Raw genomic sequence first — 20,838 nt, forward strand, 5'->3', positions numbered from 1 at the left:
TTTTGCTTCTACTCCAGGCAGAATAATGTTCTGCTCAAAATATTCAGAGCCCCTGCCCTCATTCCCATCTCATTCACAAGCTATTTAACATCTCCTGCTATCCCTAACAATACCAGGCAGGACCAAGAGCAAGGTGCTCGTTAAAGATTTCACTCTTTTCATTCATTCATGTTTCCTCTGTTTAGTTAAGCTGGTGATACTGTTGAAGGAATAAAACAAACAAAACAAAACAAAAAGAAAGGGAAAAAAAGGGGGGGGAATGACAGCTGGGGGGGGAGGGGTCAAACAGAGAGGAAAAAAAAAGGAAAAAAAGAGAGTAAATTTACAGGAATGAGAAGATCTTTTAGAAAGGGGGGAGGGAAGGAACCACGAGTAGTGATATTTGAAGAGAGGTGTGTGTTAGGGGAGCAATGAGCATAAGGAAGCCAGCCTGCCTGTTCCTCCCCCTTCCTAATCATAGCCTTTACTCACAGACAAAACTCCCTCCCTCTCTCATTCACTCACTCACTTTAGGCCAATCCGTCCTCTCTCTCTCTCTCCCTCTCTCTGTGTCTCTCTCCTACTCTGAGACAGAGTCAGAACTCTTCTCCCTGACAGCCACAAACATCTACAGCACTTATTGCATTCAGAGAGGGAACCTGCAAACAAAACTTCACAGAAAACTTTTGGTTCTTGTTCCAGAGAATTTGCTGAAGAGAAGGAAAAACAAACAAACAAACAAACAAACTAAACCAGCCCCCAAAAAAACTGTTCGTGAAGGGGGAGGAAAAGCAGGGCCTTTTAAAAAGGGAATCACAACAACTTTTGCTGCCAGGATGCCTTTGCTTTGGAAGAGAGGATTTCTGTTGGTGCTTTGCTGGATTATAGTGAGGAGTTCCCCAACCCCAGGATCCGAGGGGCACAGTTCAGTCACTGACTGTCCATCATGTGCCCTTGCCACGCTCTCAAAGGATGTGCCCAGCTCACAGCCTGAGATGGTGGAAGCAGTAAAGAAGCACATACTGAACATGTTGCACTTGAGGGACAGACCTAATATCACCCAGCCAGTGCCCAAGGCAGCACTTTTAAATGCCATCAAAAAACTCCACGTGGGAAAGGTGGGAGAGGATGGTTATGTGGAAATAGAGGATGATGTTGGAAGAAGAGCTGAAATGAATGAAGTTGTGGAGCAAACCTCAGAAATCATCACTTTTGCAGAATCAGGTGAGTGCTTGAAAAAAAACAAACTGTAAAATATCCTTTGTCCCCAAACTGAAAAATATCCTTTCTGCCAAAACTGCAATTAACTTATTTTCTTCTCCCCAGCAATAATGTTTTCTACAAGGTTGTAGGATGAGACTGGGGGGAAGGGAGAAGGAGGAATGGGATGGGGGGGTAGGACTCTGAAGGAATTTGATTTTTCTGACTTAGTCTTGGCTACAGATTACACTTGCTAAGCACAGTCTGTCACACAGGGAGGAAGCTCTCTAACCAATCTTGAACATAAAGTCAGGCTGCAGCAGGGTCCTCCAAACTCTGCCTGTAAATACAGAGTACTTGCAGTAAAGGGCTGGATTGCAGAGTTGATGGTAAAAGAAAAAAAGGCTGTAGCCTTTTGGGGAGTTTATGAAGACAGAAAGTAAACTGCAAACTACTTCAGAAACAGCCCTTTCATGTAAAAATTATAGTGGAAGTTACAAAATCAGATGAAGCAGCTTTAAGTTTTACAAGTGAGATGGCTTTTTTGTGGGTTTTTGCCCTCTTTTTTTTTGTCTTTTTTTTTTTTTTAAATTTAACACAGCATCTTCGGCAATAAAGAGTTGCAGGGACTGTCAGATGACTTCAATAGAACTGGACAAGTTGCTGTAGCTGATCCAATTTGTAATACAGACTTCTGCATACTGGAAAAAAGATTCTGCTCCTAAAACACTCCTGCCAAAAATGCAACCTTGGTAGGGTGTATTTTGAACTGTTTCACAGTTCTTTTTCCCCTAACTCTTAGGCAGTAAGAGCTCAGAATATATGTATTTAGTAAGTAAAGTCTTAAGTCTCACATAAATTGCCCATGGGAAACAGCTCTAAAGTTGTACTTTGCTGTCTTGTTCCTACATGACTAGGACCAGAACCCATTTTAATTCAACGTATGTGTATCTGCACATAAATCTGTTAGTGTATGTGGGTATGCTAATGCATGCATCAATAGCAGTTACTTGCAATAAGTCTATCATCTAACTAACAACAACTTTTTATGATGCTGTCTAGCCAAAGCATTTTTCCTGTTGCCAAGACGGTTTTAAAAGAATGTCATTGTTTTGTTTGGTACAGCATATGGTAGGCAAAGTATGCAAAGGAACTCCAAGCATTTTTGTTGAAAAGTTTGCTGCAGCAGTATAAACAATTAAGACAACACTCAGAGTTTCCAGTCCTGAAAACCTGTTGACTCAGATGTTCTGATTGCAGGGAAGCCATGCACAAGAAGTGTGCATACTTTTAAGTGCAGACATTCCTGCTGGCTGTCTGATTTCCAACTGTACAAGGAGCCCTTGCCTTTGGAGTCCTTGTCAATATACATATTATCAGTTCTTTCAGCATGAGAGCTCAGGCCTTTCAGTTTTTCCATCCCCTCCACTTCAGAAAGCAGAGAGTAGGTGTCAGTGCCAGAGGTCATTAGAAGCAGGGGCAGCTCAACATTAGTTTAGAAATGAATTTATAAAAGCAAGGAAACCTCTAAGCTGTCTACAAGTCGGATTCCCCACCTGGTTTTCAGCAGCTCGCTCTGAGCACAGTGGAACACATATGGCATGAACAGTGGTTTCTCTTCACTGTGTGCGTCGCAATCATTTGTAAACACATTATTGTCTCTCCTGAGCTCTGACACAAAGGAATTTGGAATTTGATATATGCCTACTCTGTACAATACCCTCCAACGGCGGCTCCCGAAGCCATTGGCTCTTGCAGTCACGTGAGCAGCAGAAATCATGCCATTGCCCACACACTGGCCAATCATCCTGCCACCGATCCCCCGCCACCAGCCACCAACACTGTCGCTCAGCTTGATTTACATAGCGTTGTCCTACTGCTGCTGACAAATTACTTGAAGAGGACTTAACGCTATGGAGCTGCAGGACAGGGGCATCCACTGTGTTCTCATGCCTTCTCCTCCCTGCCACAGTTCTATTCCTTTGTACTAAGACGATCCTGGAAGCCCAGGCAGGAGGGCTGCTCTGTCCATTTTTTCCATACCTGCTGCCTTTCCATACCTCTTTGATTTGGGACAAGGGAGGGACTATGAGCAACATAAAAACTGAGCTCTGGTATGGGCTTATAATGGAAATGATAAATCCACTCTGTGGAGTAACTTCAGATTACTGTACCATATTCATCTACAGCCATTCACCTGGTAACTTGCTAACATCAGAGGATCTACCACATTTTACAGGTGCCAATGCTGCAACAACCTAAGTAAGCGCTTCTTGAGATCCTGTCCTCTTGTGCACTGGAAGTTATTCCTATCAAATATTAAACCAGTGTTTTTTTACTGTAAAGGAAAGTGAGGCAAAAACCAAAGGCAAGTGAAATGTCATATAGGAAGTATGAGTTAAAAAGACAGGAATTGAATATAGCCACAGGGACACCCTCCACTTTTCGTACTGTGGGAACTGAGAATAGCATGAAGAAATTTAAACACCAAGCAGGAGAACAAACATGTTCTGCTCACAGCCAGGTTAATGTGTTTCTGGCTTTTAACATCAAACTCACTCTGCCTCAATAGAGGGCAATAAGAAATCAATGAAAATGAATGAAAACATCTCATATTGTATCAAAAAAATGTCTACAAAAAGCAAAATAAGACTTTAGGCTTCTTGTTTCTTTGGGTACAGCTTGACATAAACAAAGCCTTTAGGGAAATGTCTTTCAGATGCCACATTAATTACTTGCCTCTATAAAAAAGTAGTATTTCCATCTTTCATCAGCCATATTCTCAAACATGCAAAGAAGTGGGGTGAATGAACAAGCAGCACCCTGTGCATGCCGCTCTGTCTTGAGACTGCTATTTTCTAAAATAAACCAAAATTCAAACAAGAACAGACTTCAGACAATTAGAGGGCAAATAAATGCAGTAAACTTGTCTGAAGAACAGGTGTAGTTATGTCCAGGAAATCAGCAAAATAGTTGGCAGGTACTTTTTACAGCTAACAAATCCGGACAGATCTCTGTAAAACTAATGACTGTGAGTATTGGGCAAAAGTTACAAATGCACCCTTACTGTCCTTTGGCACTCTTAAAAGTAAAACATGAAAATTACTTTCTACTTGCATATCAAACTAAGATTACTAACGTCAATTAGTTCTGCTGTAAGGGAAGCTGTGCCAGAGTTCTGTGTGTTACTTCAAAGTCTTAAAAACAGTTTTTTGAGGAGCGGGGTCATAAAATTTTGTGACAAGCAAATCCAACAGGTTCAACAACAGAGATACTCAATACTTATAAATATGATTGGCTACTAACTAGTTCATTATTTTAAGTAGACAGCTTATTAGGCAGTTCTGGGATTCTGCCAACTGAATTTGATCCTGGCAACTAAACTACCAATGAAAATGGGTTGCTAACATCAGCCCCCGAGAGGGTGACAGGAATTATCAGATGAAAATACAGAAAGCTAAAGATTTATCTTCAGGAGAAATTCCAGGGTAAAAAAAGAAGAGTCTGCCAGCTATTTAGACCACTTCCACTGTTTTGTACCACTTCATACAGAATTCCAGGTGAACTGACTTGATCATGTGATGCCTACCTTCATGTGCAGAGGGATACATGTATTCACCTACCGTATACAACCAAGCTGGCAGTTCAGGATGAAAAAAACCCGCAAGGATGTGTCGCTTATGTATTTTGAATAGTTTTGACAATTTTCTTTTGAAAATAACTGTATTTAAGGGTACAAGTATTCATGCTGAATAAAGAACGGCCACGAGAGGGCACACTCCAAAGGCTTTTTGCTCCACACGAGGCAACATTCCCGCACACTTATTTTACCTAATTGGACTCTGAATCCCAGAGATCTTTATGCTTATCTGTAGCTGCTCTGAGTGAGGATCGTTTCTCTCTTCTAGTTTATTTAAAAGGCAAGGATTCACTGGAGTGAAAAGCTGCTAGGAAAATAATGCAGGAAGGAAATAGGTAGAGGAGTAAAAGATGGATGCTAGAAGTGCTGGAAATCTAGAGAGATCAGAAATTATAAATATTATTTTTTACAAGATACTGAGAAATGTGACCATGAATCATCCTATGAGATGATTTGCTCACATCATTTTTTAATGCAGTCTCCTTGGCTTTTAGAAAACAAGCTTATTTTCCCTTGTTGATTTTTCTTCCCTCCTGTCCCCCTCCCCCCTGGCATACCAAATCAAAGATTTCAGGTTTAGCAAATGAAGGCAAACTGCTTCCAGAAGAGGAAAGCCATTCTGTATTGATCTGTTTCTCTGTATCAAAAATGTGAGAATTAAGAGTGGTTGGTTGGTTTAAAGAACAACCTGAGAAAGCACAGATGAATCCAGAAAGGTGGGAACCAGTTTAGAACAACATACCTGAGAAAAAGAAAGTACTGTATGTGTCCATCTCTGTGTAGCCAGGCCCACAGTTTTGTGTGCTAGTAGGGAATATCTGAATATGTATTTGCCTGTATGTGTGTATGAGCACACGTATGTCCTTACATGCAGGTATACCAGGCAGACGTGCTCCTATACCTCTCCCTGTACCCATACCATTCCTGCAGACAAGGATGTGCATTCATGTGTTTCCTCTGTGCAGGATATATCTGCCTTGCATATATGTAAGTGATTCATGCTGAGGAAATCTTATATCTATATCTGTATATAGAGATATGCCTGTGAGAAGGCAATCTCATTTAATGCAACAGAGCTTTGCAACGTTGATATAGGATTGAAGCTTAGTTTACTGGAAGCAACTGGAAATTCTGTTATTCATTTCAGTGGGCCTGGGATTTGGGCCTTAGTGCTCAGAAATTAAATATTTTAATGAAAACAAACAGGCAGCCTCTGATCCACTTAATTTTAGAATTTACAGCAAATTATTACAAGTATGCACAAAAAAATTGCTCTCTCAAAAAAAAAAAAAAAAGAAAAGAAAAAAGATGAAGCCTTGGGATTGTTTTTACCTTGGATTATTTTACTGGTGCAAATGTTCCTAAACTTTTCTTGAGCTATTTTAAACGTAAATGAAGAAATCAAATAAAAGAAAAAAACCAAACTTCAACCAAACAAACACCTTTTTTGTTTCTAAATATTTGAAGCCATGTGGGGGAAGGGCTTTCAATTTGGAAAGAACTCAAAGCTGTGGATGTAAAGTGCTTCCTAACAAAATAGCAGAGGAGAGTCAAGGTTCACCAGAACTGAATTATTTCACATTCTGAATGACCTTGTCAGTGCCTCTTTGGGTTAACTTTTCAAGAAAAGTTATTTAAATAAAGTCGCTGCTGCTGCTTTTTTTTCCCCCACGAGCACTCAGGGAATAGTTCTTTTTTCCTGATTTTCTTTTTTGGTTTATTTTTCTCTTACAACAAAATCTTCCTTTTCTGGCAGCTAATGGTAAGTAAGAATGAAGATAAGGTATTAATTGTGCCATAATTTCCCCTCTCACTGTAAGAGGCAACAGTAAGGGAGCAGGAATGAAAGTATGTGACCTGGATGAGTGGTCACATATGCTGGATAATGAATAATCAGAATAAATTGTTTGCCAGTGATCCATAGGCTGAAATGCATTCACAGAAATGGCCACTGTCTAACTGTGGCAATAGGAGATTTGTAATCATCAGTCTGCCTAGGGGATAATTACCAGACGATAACACCAAATTCTCTGAATAAATTCTACACTGCAAAGAATTCATCTAACTCCAGTGGTCACTCATTAGTAAACATTTTGAGCAATTATCTCTCAATAACCATGCTCTTCTCTTCACTCTCTTTAGAGGAACCTTTCTAGTAACCTATTTTTTTTCTGTCTCCTGGGGAACGGAAATGAGAAGTGAAGGGAAGGATGCTTTTGAATGTAATTACAGATTGGCACGCAGTACAAATTCCCCCAAATCTAAACATAGGCAGTAGTAAAGTTAGCAACTAAAAAAGGAAAAAAAAGCTTGCTTTGTATGGAAAAACAGTTCACTTACAGTATAATGTAAAAACGTTTCAAAATTAAGCACCGGTGAAGCATAGATATTTAAAGCGACAGCACCTTCTTACACACTGAGCATTTTGCAAAGGAAAATAAATTCTGTGTATTAAGAGAAATTAAGAATAAGCCACATTATAATGTTACAAAGAATAATTGCTTTCATTATGAAAGAAAAAGCCTTAATAATTTAAGAGCATAAAGGTAAAAAAAATTAAATATTTTTGCATTTTACTCAAAAGAAGATACTCTCAATTGTATAGCTTCGACCCCACCTAGTATCTATATATAGCATGAAATAGCAGGGCTTGATCTTGAATCCTGCTGCAAATTGCAAATAACGGAACTTCAACAGCATAGTTAAAGCCAGCCATACAGAGGGAAGGATCCTTAGCCTCAGAGGAAGAGCACACTGGACCTGCAGATCCCTGCTGGATCACAGCATCAGCTACCTCATGCAGGGCCTCCAGTCCTCCTGGGCCTGGGCCCTCAAGGGCTCTGCCAGTCTCTCCACGGGCTACTGTGCCATGCCCATCACCCACGTGCTGCTTGGGAGCAGGTGCTGACTGCAGAGTCCTGTGCGAGCCCTGGCCAGCCCTTCCAGAGGTGGAGAGGAGGGTACCTGTGCAGGCTCTCCTCTGCTTGCATGTTCAGGTTTCTCTCCTAAAAAGGTGCATGAGCACTGGTGAAGAGAAAAACAGATATGAGAAAACTTCCATGCTATATATACTGCTACACTTTCTTTCCATTCAGTAACTCCTTCCATTAAACCTTTTACCATATATGCACTACTTAGAGCTTGTATTTTTAACCACTTCTCACATAATTTGCTGGTGTCACTTGCCCTGCTAGACTGCTCCTTTGGCATCACAACCCTCCTTCTGGAAGGGACTTTGCTCAGCAGTAGAGCAGAGAGGTGGCCTCTCCAATGTTTTGGGAAAGGGAAATGAGGAAAAGCAATCAAAAGGAGCCCAAAGTAATCCCTTGTCTCCTTTTTCAACTGCCTTCTGCTATGATAACAATCCAGGCTGTTGACACTGCTGTTTATATGAGCATGGAAGTGATGAAGGCATTATCACTGTTGGGCTGTAGGTCTTTCCTCAGCAGTCAGGCAGGAGGAGCAGGATGATTACGAATGGAAAAAGACCCTTGCAAATCACCCATGGCAAATGTAACAGCAGGAAAAAAGGGTAAACCAAATGTAACTATGGAAGTGATACCATCCCCAAATTTCAGGAGTCTCCCTTTTACCTTCAGTTTGATGAACTGAAGCTTTAATCCTGACTGTTAATTCAGACCTATAAAGAAAGACTGCTAAATCCCTAAGAAATATTTGGAGAAATTTAACTATAGATTTTTATTGTTATTTTTATTTTTTTGTCTCAGAACACTTGAAGAATTTATTTTATTGTAGCACTGAACCTTTTGGAAACAGAGATCCTGTTATAAAGTGAATGTGTAACCATAATAAGTCAGATCCTAAGGTCTCAATTTGGTTTTAGAACAGGCCAAACTCTGATTTCAAAATGAGATTGTCTGAGAACAGTGACCTCTTAAAAACTGCAGGATTCATACCATTTGTGCTGTGTGATCGTAACAAACTAGTTGTGAATGTGGAGAGAATTCAGAAAAGCTTCGTTTTTTCCTAATGTGAAAGCATGCTTTTTATCCTCAACCTTGCACTATTCCCAGTCTCCTTCTAAAAAGACCTATGAAAGGGAAAGTGTTTTTTAATTGCTATAAAACCTTTTATTAGCTATGCAGGTTTCAGGATTCTGTTTCATTCAGAAATATTAGGCTCAGATAAGCTTCCTGCATCATTTTTCTTTAGACTCTTAGCCCACCATTTGTTTCTGAAAATGTAGCTAACAACATCCAGAGAGGCTGTTATTGTAGCTAACAACCTACAAGGAGGCTGTTATCCCTGTATAAGGACATGTCTTAGGCTACCTTGTTTAAGCTCACTTCCCTAAAATAAAGAAAAAGCAAGTACTCATGTACTTTCACCATACTGTTCAAATATTTTTAGTAGTGAGGAAGAATTCTACTTTCACACATGGACGAGCATTTGAAAAGCTATTTAAGAGGGTTTTTGAGGTCCTGTTCCTTTCATGTAATATTTGTCAAAAAGACTGCTTGCATCACTACACTTCTGGCCAGTGCAAAAGGTAATGTGAATATTTGCTGTTGCAGATACGTCACTTCCTAACTATTTTCAACTCCCACTAGGAAGTAAATAGCAGAATGTGAAATACCATGCACTAGCACTTAACAGTGCTAGATTATTCTGTAATTCAGGGCTGCCTGGATTTTTAGATTAGATAGGTCATACAGCTTCTTCCACTGTTGAGCCAGGTCTCCACACCCTATCTGCTTTCTCCAGAGCAGATGACCAGATCAGGTTTTTTGTCCATTTCCAACACAGATGAGCTTCTCATGCACCCAGCACAGTTGATCTGCCATGCACAGGACCCCTGGTACTGCCAGAACTGCTGTCTATGCCCAGCTTGGTTTCTCAAGAATGCAAAATAAATATGGCAATTCCCAGCAATCCATGCTTATTCCAGACAGAAGTCTGTGAGGTCTGGGGAAAGAGAGCAGCTGGGAAGAAGCTGATGGTACCAGAAGGTCTTCTGCAGCTTGATCTAAACCACATTTTTTTTTTCACCAAGGTTTGATTGGGTAGAGGCAGCAAGCAGAATGGGTTGAATGGAGAGTCTTGGTTGGCAGCAACCCACCCTTGGCACATGACCTGCTTTCAGGTTCCCTTTAAGTCCAGACCCCCCTCAGAAAGGATTTATCAGGACTGCAAGGGATAACCTAAAGTTAGAAGCTGGCTTTAGAAGGGAGAGTCAGGGGGAATAAAGCCAGAGACTGGCTAGTTCTCACAGCCCTTAGAAGTGTCCATTATCTGAGAGAACACGCCTTAACACCCTATGTACAAGGCAACCAGCCTTTTGGACTTCCTTTGGACTGGAGGGATGTCACTGTACAACTCCTCATGCTCTGAAACTGAGTCAGGAGTGACACTGGTGTCTATCACCTGACCTCTGTTCAAACACAGCTGGCAGCTTTGATATAGTTTGATTACCAGAATGGAAAAGAACCCAGCATTAGCCATTCAGTCATTATTGAATGGATCAATTAAAAAATAATAGAAAAAGAATACTTTCATCATGCCTCACAGTACTGATCAGCTTGCTCTATCTTTTTTATAAGCTACTTCCTTAAAAGAAGAAATTAATGTAACTCACTCTGAAGACTGGCATCAGCCATCTGTGAGAAGCAGTTATCATAAACCATGTGTTTCCATATCTCAGTGACAGTTAAAGTCTACAATTTCACACTCTCACTTAGTGGGAAAACAAAAACAAAACACTATGCCCTTTGGACACTGTAATTCAGAAATGTGTCTCTCTTTGACCTGGGAATGCCACGAGGGAAAGCTGAATGTGTCAGTGCTAGTACTCCACAGAGAAGAAAAGCAACAGGTAGCTCAAGGGGCAGCCCAGCCTGCCTGCAAACTTCAGAAATCAGCAACTCTTGAATTTGCAAGTGAACATAAGGTAGATGTCTCGTGATTTTGCTCCAGTCCTGTCTCACCTGAGAATGGGAGATAGGGAAATGGTCAGGGAGCCTATAGTGGTGAAATCAGTTGCAGTGGGAAGCAAGGAGAAGACCCTTGTTACAAAGAGGGCAGCTTTTCCTGTTACGTGTCCTGCTACTTCTGTTTTCATCACCACTTTCTGGTCTTAGACTGCAAAGTTACAGTTCACTGACAAGAAGAATTGCTGCACAGAAAATTTGGTAAACAACTATGGGTAGCTCAAGAATAATGTTAATGACAAATTGATAATTATGAATACATTTTCTTTCTCGCTAAGGCCAGATATCTATATATTGCAAATCTGTGACCCCAGTCCATCCTGGCCTCCATACTGAGAAGGAACAAAAGACATCATTAGGGCTTTTTTTTTCTTTTTTATATTTTTTGTTAAGAAAATAGAAAATTACCTCTCTTGAAAAAATTATATCACCACCATCCCCCAGCTAATTCATTCTCTCTTAACTTCTTCATGCTCTAGTGATCAAATCATTAAACAGCCCTCATTATTCATTCCAACTTCTGCCAGGGATATGAGCTCTGTATCCGAGAAACACCTCCTCACCATCACAATCATCATAATGACATCTTAGCAAGTTGATACAATTATGCCAGAGAACCATCCCATAATTATACAGTTCTTTAGCTCATTTCTTAGTGTATTCACCATTACTATAATCACAGCAAGTACAGTGCCTTAAATTAGGAACAGGATCTACAGCTAACAGGATGAAAAGTCTGCCTGCTGCAATTCTTCAATTCTTTACAATATATATCTGAAAACTTCTTAAAGTAGAGGTTCATATTTTAGCATGTGTTTGTTTTTGAAACAATAGATATTTACAAACTCATTGTAAGATGCAAATGAAGGATGTATTGTTATGGAGGGAGAGTGTAAACCTCTTCCCCACATAATTTTCAAAGTATTGCTAAAGAACTGGTAGCACTGGGCCTTATTTCCTAACCAGATATTAGGTGTAGATTTTTTTTGCATATGGTACATATGGACTGCCATCATAAATCATTTTTGCCTTTCAGCTCACAGTGATCACAAAGACAGCTTAAGTAAACCTTGGCAGCCACTGGTGCTTATTTGCCATGAGATCCTTTACATTAATTACATTAATCCTTTACATTGTTACTATGAAAAATGCTCTGGTTAAAATATGCTGGAAAACAGGCAAATGTATACTTTTCTAAAAAGAGAATTTTCACAAAATATAAACTGAGGAGGGGGTGAAGGAAAGTTAGAACAGAAAATCCATAAAAATTAAAGAACCAAATAGAAAACCTAGGGCACTTCATGCCTGTGGAAAAAGTAACAGAAGTCTCTTTAACAAAATCAAGCAGACATACTAACAAGCTCTTCCTGTCTATTTCCATTTACCAAATCAGGCACAGCCAAGAAAATGTTGCACTTTGAGATTTCCAAGGAAGGCAGTGAATTATCGGTGGTGGAGCATGCTGAAGTGTGGCTCTTCCTGAAGGTCTCCAAGGCCAACCGGAGCAGGACAAAAGTCACCATCCGCCTGTTCCAACAGCAGCAACAGCCAAAAGGCAATTCTGAAGGAGCAGAAGATACAGAGGATGGGGGGCTGAAAGGTGAAAAGAGTGAGACTTTGATTTCAGAAAAGGCAGTGGACACTCGTAAGAGCACTTGGCACATCTTCCCTGTCTCCAGCAGTGTCCAGAGACTCCTGGACCAAGGCAAGAACTCTTTGGATGTGCGGATTGCCTGTGACCTGTGTCAAGAGACTGGAGCCAACCTGGTGCTACTGGGAAAGAAGAAGAAAAAGGAAGATGATGGGGAAGGGAAAGAAAAGGAAGCTGGAGAGTTCACAGGAGAAGAGGAGAAGGAGCAATCACATCGGCCCTTCTTGATGATGCTTGCCCGGCACTCAGAGGATCGCCAGCACAGGCGGCGAAGACGAGGCCTGGAGTGTGATGGCAAAGTCAACATCTGCTGCAAGAAGCAGTTCTTTGTCAGCTTCAAGGACATAGGATGGAGTGACTGGATCATTGCTCCTACAGGTTATCATGCCAACTACTGCGAAGGAGAGTGTCCCAGCCATATAGCAGGCACATCTGGCTCATCATTATCTTTCCACTCCACTGTCATCAACCACTACCGCATGCGGGGCCATAGCCCCTTTGCCAACCTCAAATCGTGCTGTGTGCCCACCAAGCTCCGGCCTATGTCCATGCTCTACTATGACGATGGCCAGAACATCATTAAGAAAGACATACAGAATATGATTGTGGAGGAGTGTGGCTGTTCATAGACGCTAGTGTGCACAAGACCCTTCTTGTTAAGTAGAAAATGTATCAAAAGCCCAAGAAGAGGAAAGACCAGACATGGTAAAATATTTTTTGAGTGAAACAATCATCAGAAATATAAACAAAAATAGAAGAGAGCAAGAAAAGGGAGAGAGAGAAAAAGAAGGGAAAAAAAGACTTATGGAAGATCAGAAAAGACTTCGGCTACAAAAAAGGAAGAAAATATCATGAAGCTGGGCTTGAACAAGATAGGTCAAAATGGTGGTATGGATTGGGGATTTCCCCTTCCTTTCAGTATGCTCCTTATCTTGTTACATAGTATACTAAACATTAGTTACTACTAGGGGAAGGAAATTCTGTTCCCTCCCTTAGTTACCCATCAGGTCAAGCCATGGTAGCAGCTCATCTAACCTGCAGAAATTTGGAAAGTCCAAAAGGTCAATGAAAAGCCATGTGTATGATCACTGCAGTCACTGGCGCTTTCCCCCCACATTTACAGAGCAACTGAGTAGGTGTATAGTGTTTGTGTTTGTATATATATGGCTATGTATTTATATACACGTCTCTATACATACAGACACAAAACACATACTTAACATTGATCAAGGGTCAATAGTGTGCAGTGTACACCTTCATCTTCTGCACTACATTTACAAAAAAAAAAAAAAAGAAGAAAAAAGGAAAAAAGAAAAAGGAAGAAAAAAAGGGAACAAAAAATTAATGAAAGAATAAAAGTTACATTCTGTAAAGGTGCTTACAATGTTAGAACTATGCAACCTAGATGGTTTGAAACTGTTTACCTGCAAGAGAAAGAAAAAAAAAAACAGAGAGACTTTTTTTTAAAATGGAAGTAACTTGTTTTAAAAAAAAAATCTTTGGTGAGAGATACTTGAAAGGAACATGTTTGTCCAGTTGCTGGAGTCAAACATTTCTATATTTTGTAAAAAAAATTTTTAATCGTTTACTATTTGCACTACAATGGTGTCTGACCTGTCTAATCCTTATTTAACAAATATTTGCAAGGGAGGGTGGTTGGGTGTGGGAGGGGTTGAGAGCTGCACTTATTGTGAGCTATACAAGAACTGCTACAGCACACAAAATAGCTATTTTTATTATAATAATAATTATTATTATTTTGTACCTTAAAATGAATAGACACATACACCAAAGACATTTGTGCAAGCCTCTATAAAGTCTGTTTGTGGTTGGTACCATTCACCTGTAATGAGTTAGGGTTTGAATTAAGAGTCAGTGGGTTGATTACATTCAGGCTAGAATATCTGTTAACCAGTTAAATTCAAATAGTGCCCTCAACAAAAAAATCACCATTTCAAGTAAGCCCAGAAAATCCCTGGGATTTGGATCCAAAGTGCTTGGATCTGAGGTCCATCTGAGCATAATCATACTGTTTTGTATGTACAACACTAAACTCGGCCCTGATGCACAGCAAATGTGCATTGCAGGGAAACAGCTTTGTCCAAGGGATATACATATATATGTATATATTTCTGTATGTATATATGTATGTATACACAAGGTATAAGCACTTCTGGCTTCATTTTACTGTTCTTAAAACAATGAATGTTTGTGTGCAAAGCACAGTATGTTAAAAGATTTTTTGTTTCTTACTGCCAAATGGGAGGCTACATGTTCAAAATGGTATTTGTGCAAGAGAAACCTAAAGTGCTGGTATACACTTAAAAAGTGTTGATGTAAAATTACAAGCAGCCTTGGGCCCTATCCACCATTGCTCCTGCAAATATACAGAAAATGGCAATTGTGGTTGGATTTCTGTTTGAAATACAGTCTTTGCTGAAATGCTGGCTTTCTCAACCACCACCCTCTAGCATGACAACTCTTAATGGGTTTGCGTGTTACCTGTAAGACCTAATTTTCAGTGTCAACACCTAACCTGAAGGGTCCAACCCGTAGGGCATAGGTAGATAGTTGTTGTTTTTTAAAAAAATTTTTGCTGTCATATTTAAAAGAATGTTAAACTTACATTTGTCTTTGGGTAGGGGGAGATGATAAGAGGGAATGGGAGAAACCTTTAGGCCCTGTTTACACTGAGTTTGATAACCCTGAGCCTGAAGCTTCAGACTCTCCTAGGTTTGCTGAACCAAGCCCCAGTTAGCTGCCTTCTGAGGGGACAGGCTTCTAAATGCCTCTCCTGGAAAGAAGTACTAACACAGCTCCCCGTCTTGCTGAGAGCACAGTCTGTTAAAAAAAAAAAAAAAAAGAAAAAGAAAAAAAAGAAAAAAGATAGCACAATATAACCCAGTCACACTGGCTAGGGATAGTGTGTTAGCACCTTCATGGCAAGAACCATGTTTAACAGTGTAATCAGGGCCTTCATTTTTTGTCAGCCAAAACTGTTTGTGTGTGCATGTGTGCGTGTGTGTTCTCTGTGTGTGCAGATGTATGTGCGCATGGGCGCATGTCCGTATTTGTATGTATCTATAGAGATAAAAATGAAAAGGGAAAAAAAAAGAAAAAAAAAAGAAAGAAAAAAAAATAGCCCTTTCCTCTGTTGAATAGGTATCAACATACATGCGTATAGATAAGTTTTCTATCTAATTTATTCCACAATATTTAGATTGCATAGTACAGCTAATGGGTTATACATTTATGTACTTTTTATACAACACAGTTTTTTTACAGACTTGTTTGCAATTTGCAAGAAAAAAGTTGAAAAAATATAATTGGTTAAACACTAAATTTGTCACTGAAGTGTTCTGTAAAATATCAAGGCTTTCTGATTTAAATTATTTGCAGAAGTTTGTTGGGTTTTTGTGTTTTCTTCCTGGGGAAAGTGAGGGATACCAAATGCTAGTAGGAAAATTTTCAGGAAAAAAAAAAGGATGCACAACTAATTTATCTTTATAAATTTAATGAAGATCTTGGCCCTGCTTATTTGAAGCATGTGGCAGAATTTCTGTCAATTTTTCTAGAAGCAGAGCCAGCCTTTGGAGCAGCAGGAACAGGGACACAGTCTGTGAGAGTTGTTGAGGATACCATTTAGTTCATTGGTCTTTGTACTTGGCCTAAAAATTGGGTGCCCCAGAACTCTTATTGATATCATCAGATGTCCCAGAATGGTTACCTGTGTCAACAGGCCCTCTGATGTCAACTGGCCTCCTTACAAGATCAGTAAAACTACTTACATGAGTAAAGTTGTGCCAGGGTGAATGACAGGTTCCTTCTGCTGTGGGCACTATCAAGGGAGAGAAAGGATTCTGAGTGAATGGCACCACAGCCAATGCTGCTTAATCCAATTATTTGAATGAGGCTGTTTGCATCACGGTGGATCTGAACAGAGTAGTAAGGGAAACAGGTCAGATGGCTCACATTGATAAAATTTATTCTCAACAGTGATTACTTAGAGAGCATTGGAGACATGAAATCCCCGAACCTTCCCCTAGATGACAATGGCAAAACTCCCATTGGCTGCTAGCAAAGTTGGTTTAGAAAAACTCATGGTTTTTCTGGCTAAAGGAGAAAGAACCTTTAAAAAATAATTCTCATCCTGAATTTGATAGCAGATGTAATGTGATGAATAGGGACTGGCCTGAAAAACATGAAACTAGCCTGAGACAACTTCCAAGTGAGGAAAGAATATAGGATTTTAGATATTGTGAGCATGTTTCATTATAGCTACACCAAAAACAGAAAAAAGTTTTCAAATCAAGAAGTGTTCCAAGCCCTACTTTTTTAGCTTGCATTTGTATGTGTATGCTGGTCACAAATTTAAAAGATTTCTCCCTCCAATCTCTAGAATCAGTCATGGGGTTTTGATTTGTGGTCAGAGTTATTTAAAATAGGGGGAAATGAAAAACTGTATGATAAAGTAAAATAAGAAATTTGGATGTTAATCAAGACTGAATGATTCCAGCAAAATAGCCCATCCCTGATAATTTGATTTAATTAAATCTGCATGTACTTAAAATAGCATTAGAAATTGTTACCATATTTAAGAAGTTGTTCTAGGGCATGCAGCCTTAAAAATAACTTCTCCTTTCAGGTATGACTGTACCAAAAAAAAGAAAGAAAGGCTCTTAACTACTAACACATTCCTTTCCATATAACCTACTTACTGTTTATATTGAAAATACATTTTCAGTATATATTTAATCACAGAAATGTATTTGTTTAGTGCCTCCATAATCTTATTGCTTGAGAGCTGACCACATTTGGTTGTCTTTTCACATCTCCATGTCATATGCTCTGGTTACATAGCCTAAGAAACTGGCATAAGTGCATGCTAAGATATTTCTTTGGGAGGGCTGAATGTATTTGTATCCTTTAGATTTAGCAAAAGAAAATGCTTACAGATGCTTGTAATTATTATGCACTCATATGGTCTAGTGCCCAAAACTGTAAAATTGAATGAAATGGGAGTTTTGTCATTGACTTCAATAGAAACACTCTCCTACCAAATCACTGCAGAGTAGGGTTGCATTATATATACCTCCTTTTTATGTATTTAGTTGAGAAATAAGCTGTCAAGTTCATTTAACAGTGACACCACAAGACCATGTAGAGGCTAGCAGCAATATCTCTTAGGCAGAGAACTTCAGGCATCTGTAAGTTTATGTGCAAAATTCAAAATTGATGGACTATAGTTACTCACGTGGAATTGTGCCTTACTCTGTAAGCAATGCCATTGATTTTCAGAGAGTCTCCTTTCCTAGAAAGGTTACTAGTCAGCATCAATAAATTGAGAAAAATCTATTTCTGAAGTATAGGTAGATACAATGGAAATTATTAAGTTCTTTAAGTTAAACCTCATGTCAATAGTGTATATCAGTATAAGAACCAGATGCTAATCCCTTTCCTTACACTGAAAAAAGCTTTACTCCCCCACATGCTCTCATTGCATTACATGTGGAGTAAAACGTTTTCAGCATGAGTAAATAAAATCATAATTTGATCTTCTGTGAACAATTAGAAGCAAGGTTTTCATGGGCCGAAACAAGCAGCACTTCTGGGTTTTATAGCTATTTATTTTTTGAGATATAATGAATCTGTTAATTCTCAATGGGTTTCTTTGTATTTAAATACTTTCAAAAACAATACATTGACGATGGGTTGAAGATATATATATACACACATATATATATTCTATATGTATGTATATATATCTCCATAATAATATGTATATATGAAATATAATACAATTTAATATGACATAACATATAATATTATGTTATATTACATTGAATTATATTATATATATACATATTATATATATGTCTACAGTATATATATATATACACACAACTATATATATGTATATACATATATATAAATTATGAAAGCCAAGATATTATGAAGCCTATTTTGTTTTTATCATTTTGTGTTTTGTTGTTGATATTATTATTATTGTTATTATTATTATTTTGCATACTACATGCAGTGCTTTAACCAATGTCTGTTTGGCTAATGTAATTAAAGTTGTTAATTTATATGAGTACATTTCAACTATGTCAATGGTTTCTTAATATTTATTGTGTAGAAGGACTGGTATTTTTTTTATTTACATTATGTTTAAAGAGGTAACAGTTTGATATGTTCTCATTTGTTTATATTAGAAGTTATTTATTTTCACGGCATTCCGTCTGGTATTTTGATATTTGGAAGGCATGCTACCTATACTTTGTACAGTTAGTGGGCAGTATTCAGCAGCTCCCAGTAGATTTTTAGGCCCTCTATTAAGTAAAAGACTTATTTGGGCTTTTTATTTTAGATTTTTCCTATTGGTTTGCCAGGACCACTCAGTGCACTTATTGCCAGACACTCTGCCTGCGTGACCAATTTATTCCTACTGTATTTACCCAGGACAGAGGACCAAAACCACCTCTGGTGTAAGTCCAGTGACTTCAGTGAAGTTATACCAGAGATGTATTTGGCTCACAGAGAAAATGCTTGTGCAAATCAATGCAAAGAAAAGGCAGAAAGAAAAAGTCTTTGCATTTGGAACGGGATTTCAACATGTTAAAAATGTTTGGATCAGCTGTTACTTTATTTTACTTTGTTCTTTTTGTTATTTTGCTCTTTCTTATACAACAGCAGCAACAACACAAGTGAAATAAATAAAGGGAGTTTCACCAAGCCTTGTGTAATTGTTCCTTAATATGCATTCCTTGCTGGGAAGTTCATGGGAACTTGGGAAATAATGCCTCTTTGGACTGAACAGTATTATATCTTTCTCTTCAATGTGAATATGTTAAATGGACATTTGAATTCATGGCCCAACAATAATGGAATTTTAGGTTATTCCCTTCTCCTTGTGAAGCACATGGAGTACAAAAGCTAAAGCCAACTGCAACTTCCCATTGCCTGCAGACTGTTAGGTCTTCAGCTACCATCACTATAATTCCCTTTAAATAATCCAGAACTAGATGCTTACACAGATAAAAGGGGAATTTTCATTACTGAGAAAAAAAATAAAAATAAAAAATTGGAAAGCTGTCAGTTCACATGGGTTAGTTTATAAATTGATAGGTAGTGAGATGAAATGATCAGAGGCCGGATTACAAGCATCTGATTACTGCTCTGAGTGAGAAATTATCTGAGTAACCTCATATTTGAAAGCAGGGTGAATTTATGAAGGGTTTTCACCAGTCATTGCATTCCTATGGTGATAAATGGGCTCTTGCTACATTCCATACATTGTCAGTGGGGTGACAATCCTGAAGTTGATCTTTAAGCAGATTTTTTGCATGGTGCTCAAGCATAGGCCATCACAGCTATCAACAGGCCTTTAAATAATTAGGCACTGAAAACTGTTCTACAAAGCTTGAAGAACTGAATTGGTTTCCTCTTACTGAAAATATATTTTTTAAAAAGCAATACAATCAGTGCTAGAGAAAGCATTTCTTTCAGAGACTACTAAGACATGTTTGAATATATGCTTTCTTCCCTTCATTATGATCCCTATTATACAGTTGGACTCAGTGATCTTAAAGGTCTTTCCAGCCTAGATTATTCTATGATTATTATTGCCAGAAAAGACAAATCCAACTGGATTTGGAAGTTGCTCTAAGAGAATAAAACTCTAAGAGTTACTTGATTCCAACTGCTGGTGTATTAACCTGGTACAACTGAAGCTTGCACTTCAGGTGTAAAACAGAAAGTTATTATTTCTCTTTCATGACACAGAATACAGTACTAGATAGTGCAATCCAGATGTTTTCCATTTTCTCCAGCTATTTTATTTCCTTTTTACTTTAAGAATGCTGTTGAGAACTGTTGCTATTGTACAAGCTTGTTGAAATGCTCCATTTGAAAAGAACAGTGGAGGACTAAGAACTGCCTTTTTCCCAAGTAGAACAATATGCTAATACCAAAAAACCCCCTATCCTAAACAAATTAGACCAAGTTAATAATATACAAAGGTAGATAACATCTAATTATTCTGGTAAACAGATATGTGGATCGTTTCTACTCAGTGTGGATATCTTACCTTAGAGAGCATCTTCACACTGCTGCTTGGGCTATTGAATCACTGGGTTAGTTCCAGTGCATATAACAATACTTTCCACGCTTGTCAGTGGGCTAACAGGATCAAAGTTTTGATAGTTCATGGCTAGATAGATATGGCTGCCCTCAGTGATTAATTTCTTACTTAAGTTTGTCTGTCTCCTAGAAATACAAACACAGACTGATTTGAAGTACTGCGTAGGGGTCAGGGTGATTGTCCTCCCTTATATTGCTGATAGAAGTATAGCACAGTGATCAAATCTGTGGCTTGCAAATACCTGCTGCACAACTTCTATGACCTCTGAGTGCTTCAT

At 38.7% G+C, this 20,838-nt stretch overlaps 1 protein-coding gene across 1 annotated transcript; it reads left to right on the forward strand.

The window, feature by feature from the left end:
- The first annotated feature begins 410 nt into the window (after positions 1-410).
- Positions 411-18,123, forward strand: INHBA (inhibin subunit beta A). The gene is made up of 2 exons (XM_036379096.2): positions 411-1,203; positions 12,161-18,123. The coding sequence occupies exons 1-2, from the start codon at positions 411-413 to the stop codon at positions 13,045-13,047; spliced, it is 1,680 nt and encodes a 559-aa protein (XP_036234989.1). The 3' UTR covers positions 13,048-18,123.
- The last annotated feature ends 2,715 nt before the right edge of the window (positions 18,124-20,838 follow it).

Source organism: Molothrus ater, chromosome 1 (assembly GCF_012460135.2).
Source record: "Molothrus ater isolate BHLD 08-10-18 breed brown headed cowbird chromosome 1, BPBGC_Mater_1.1, whole genome shotgun sequence".
Lineage (NCBI taxonomy): Eukaryota > Metazoa > Chordata > Aves > Passeriformes > Icteridae > Molothrus > Molothrus ater.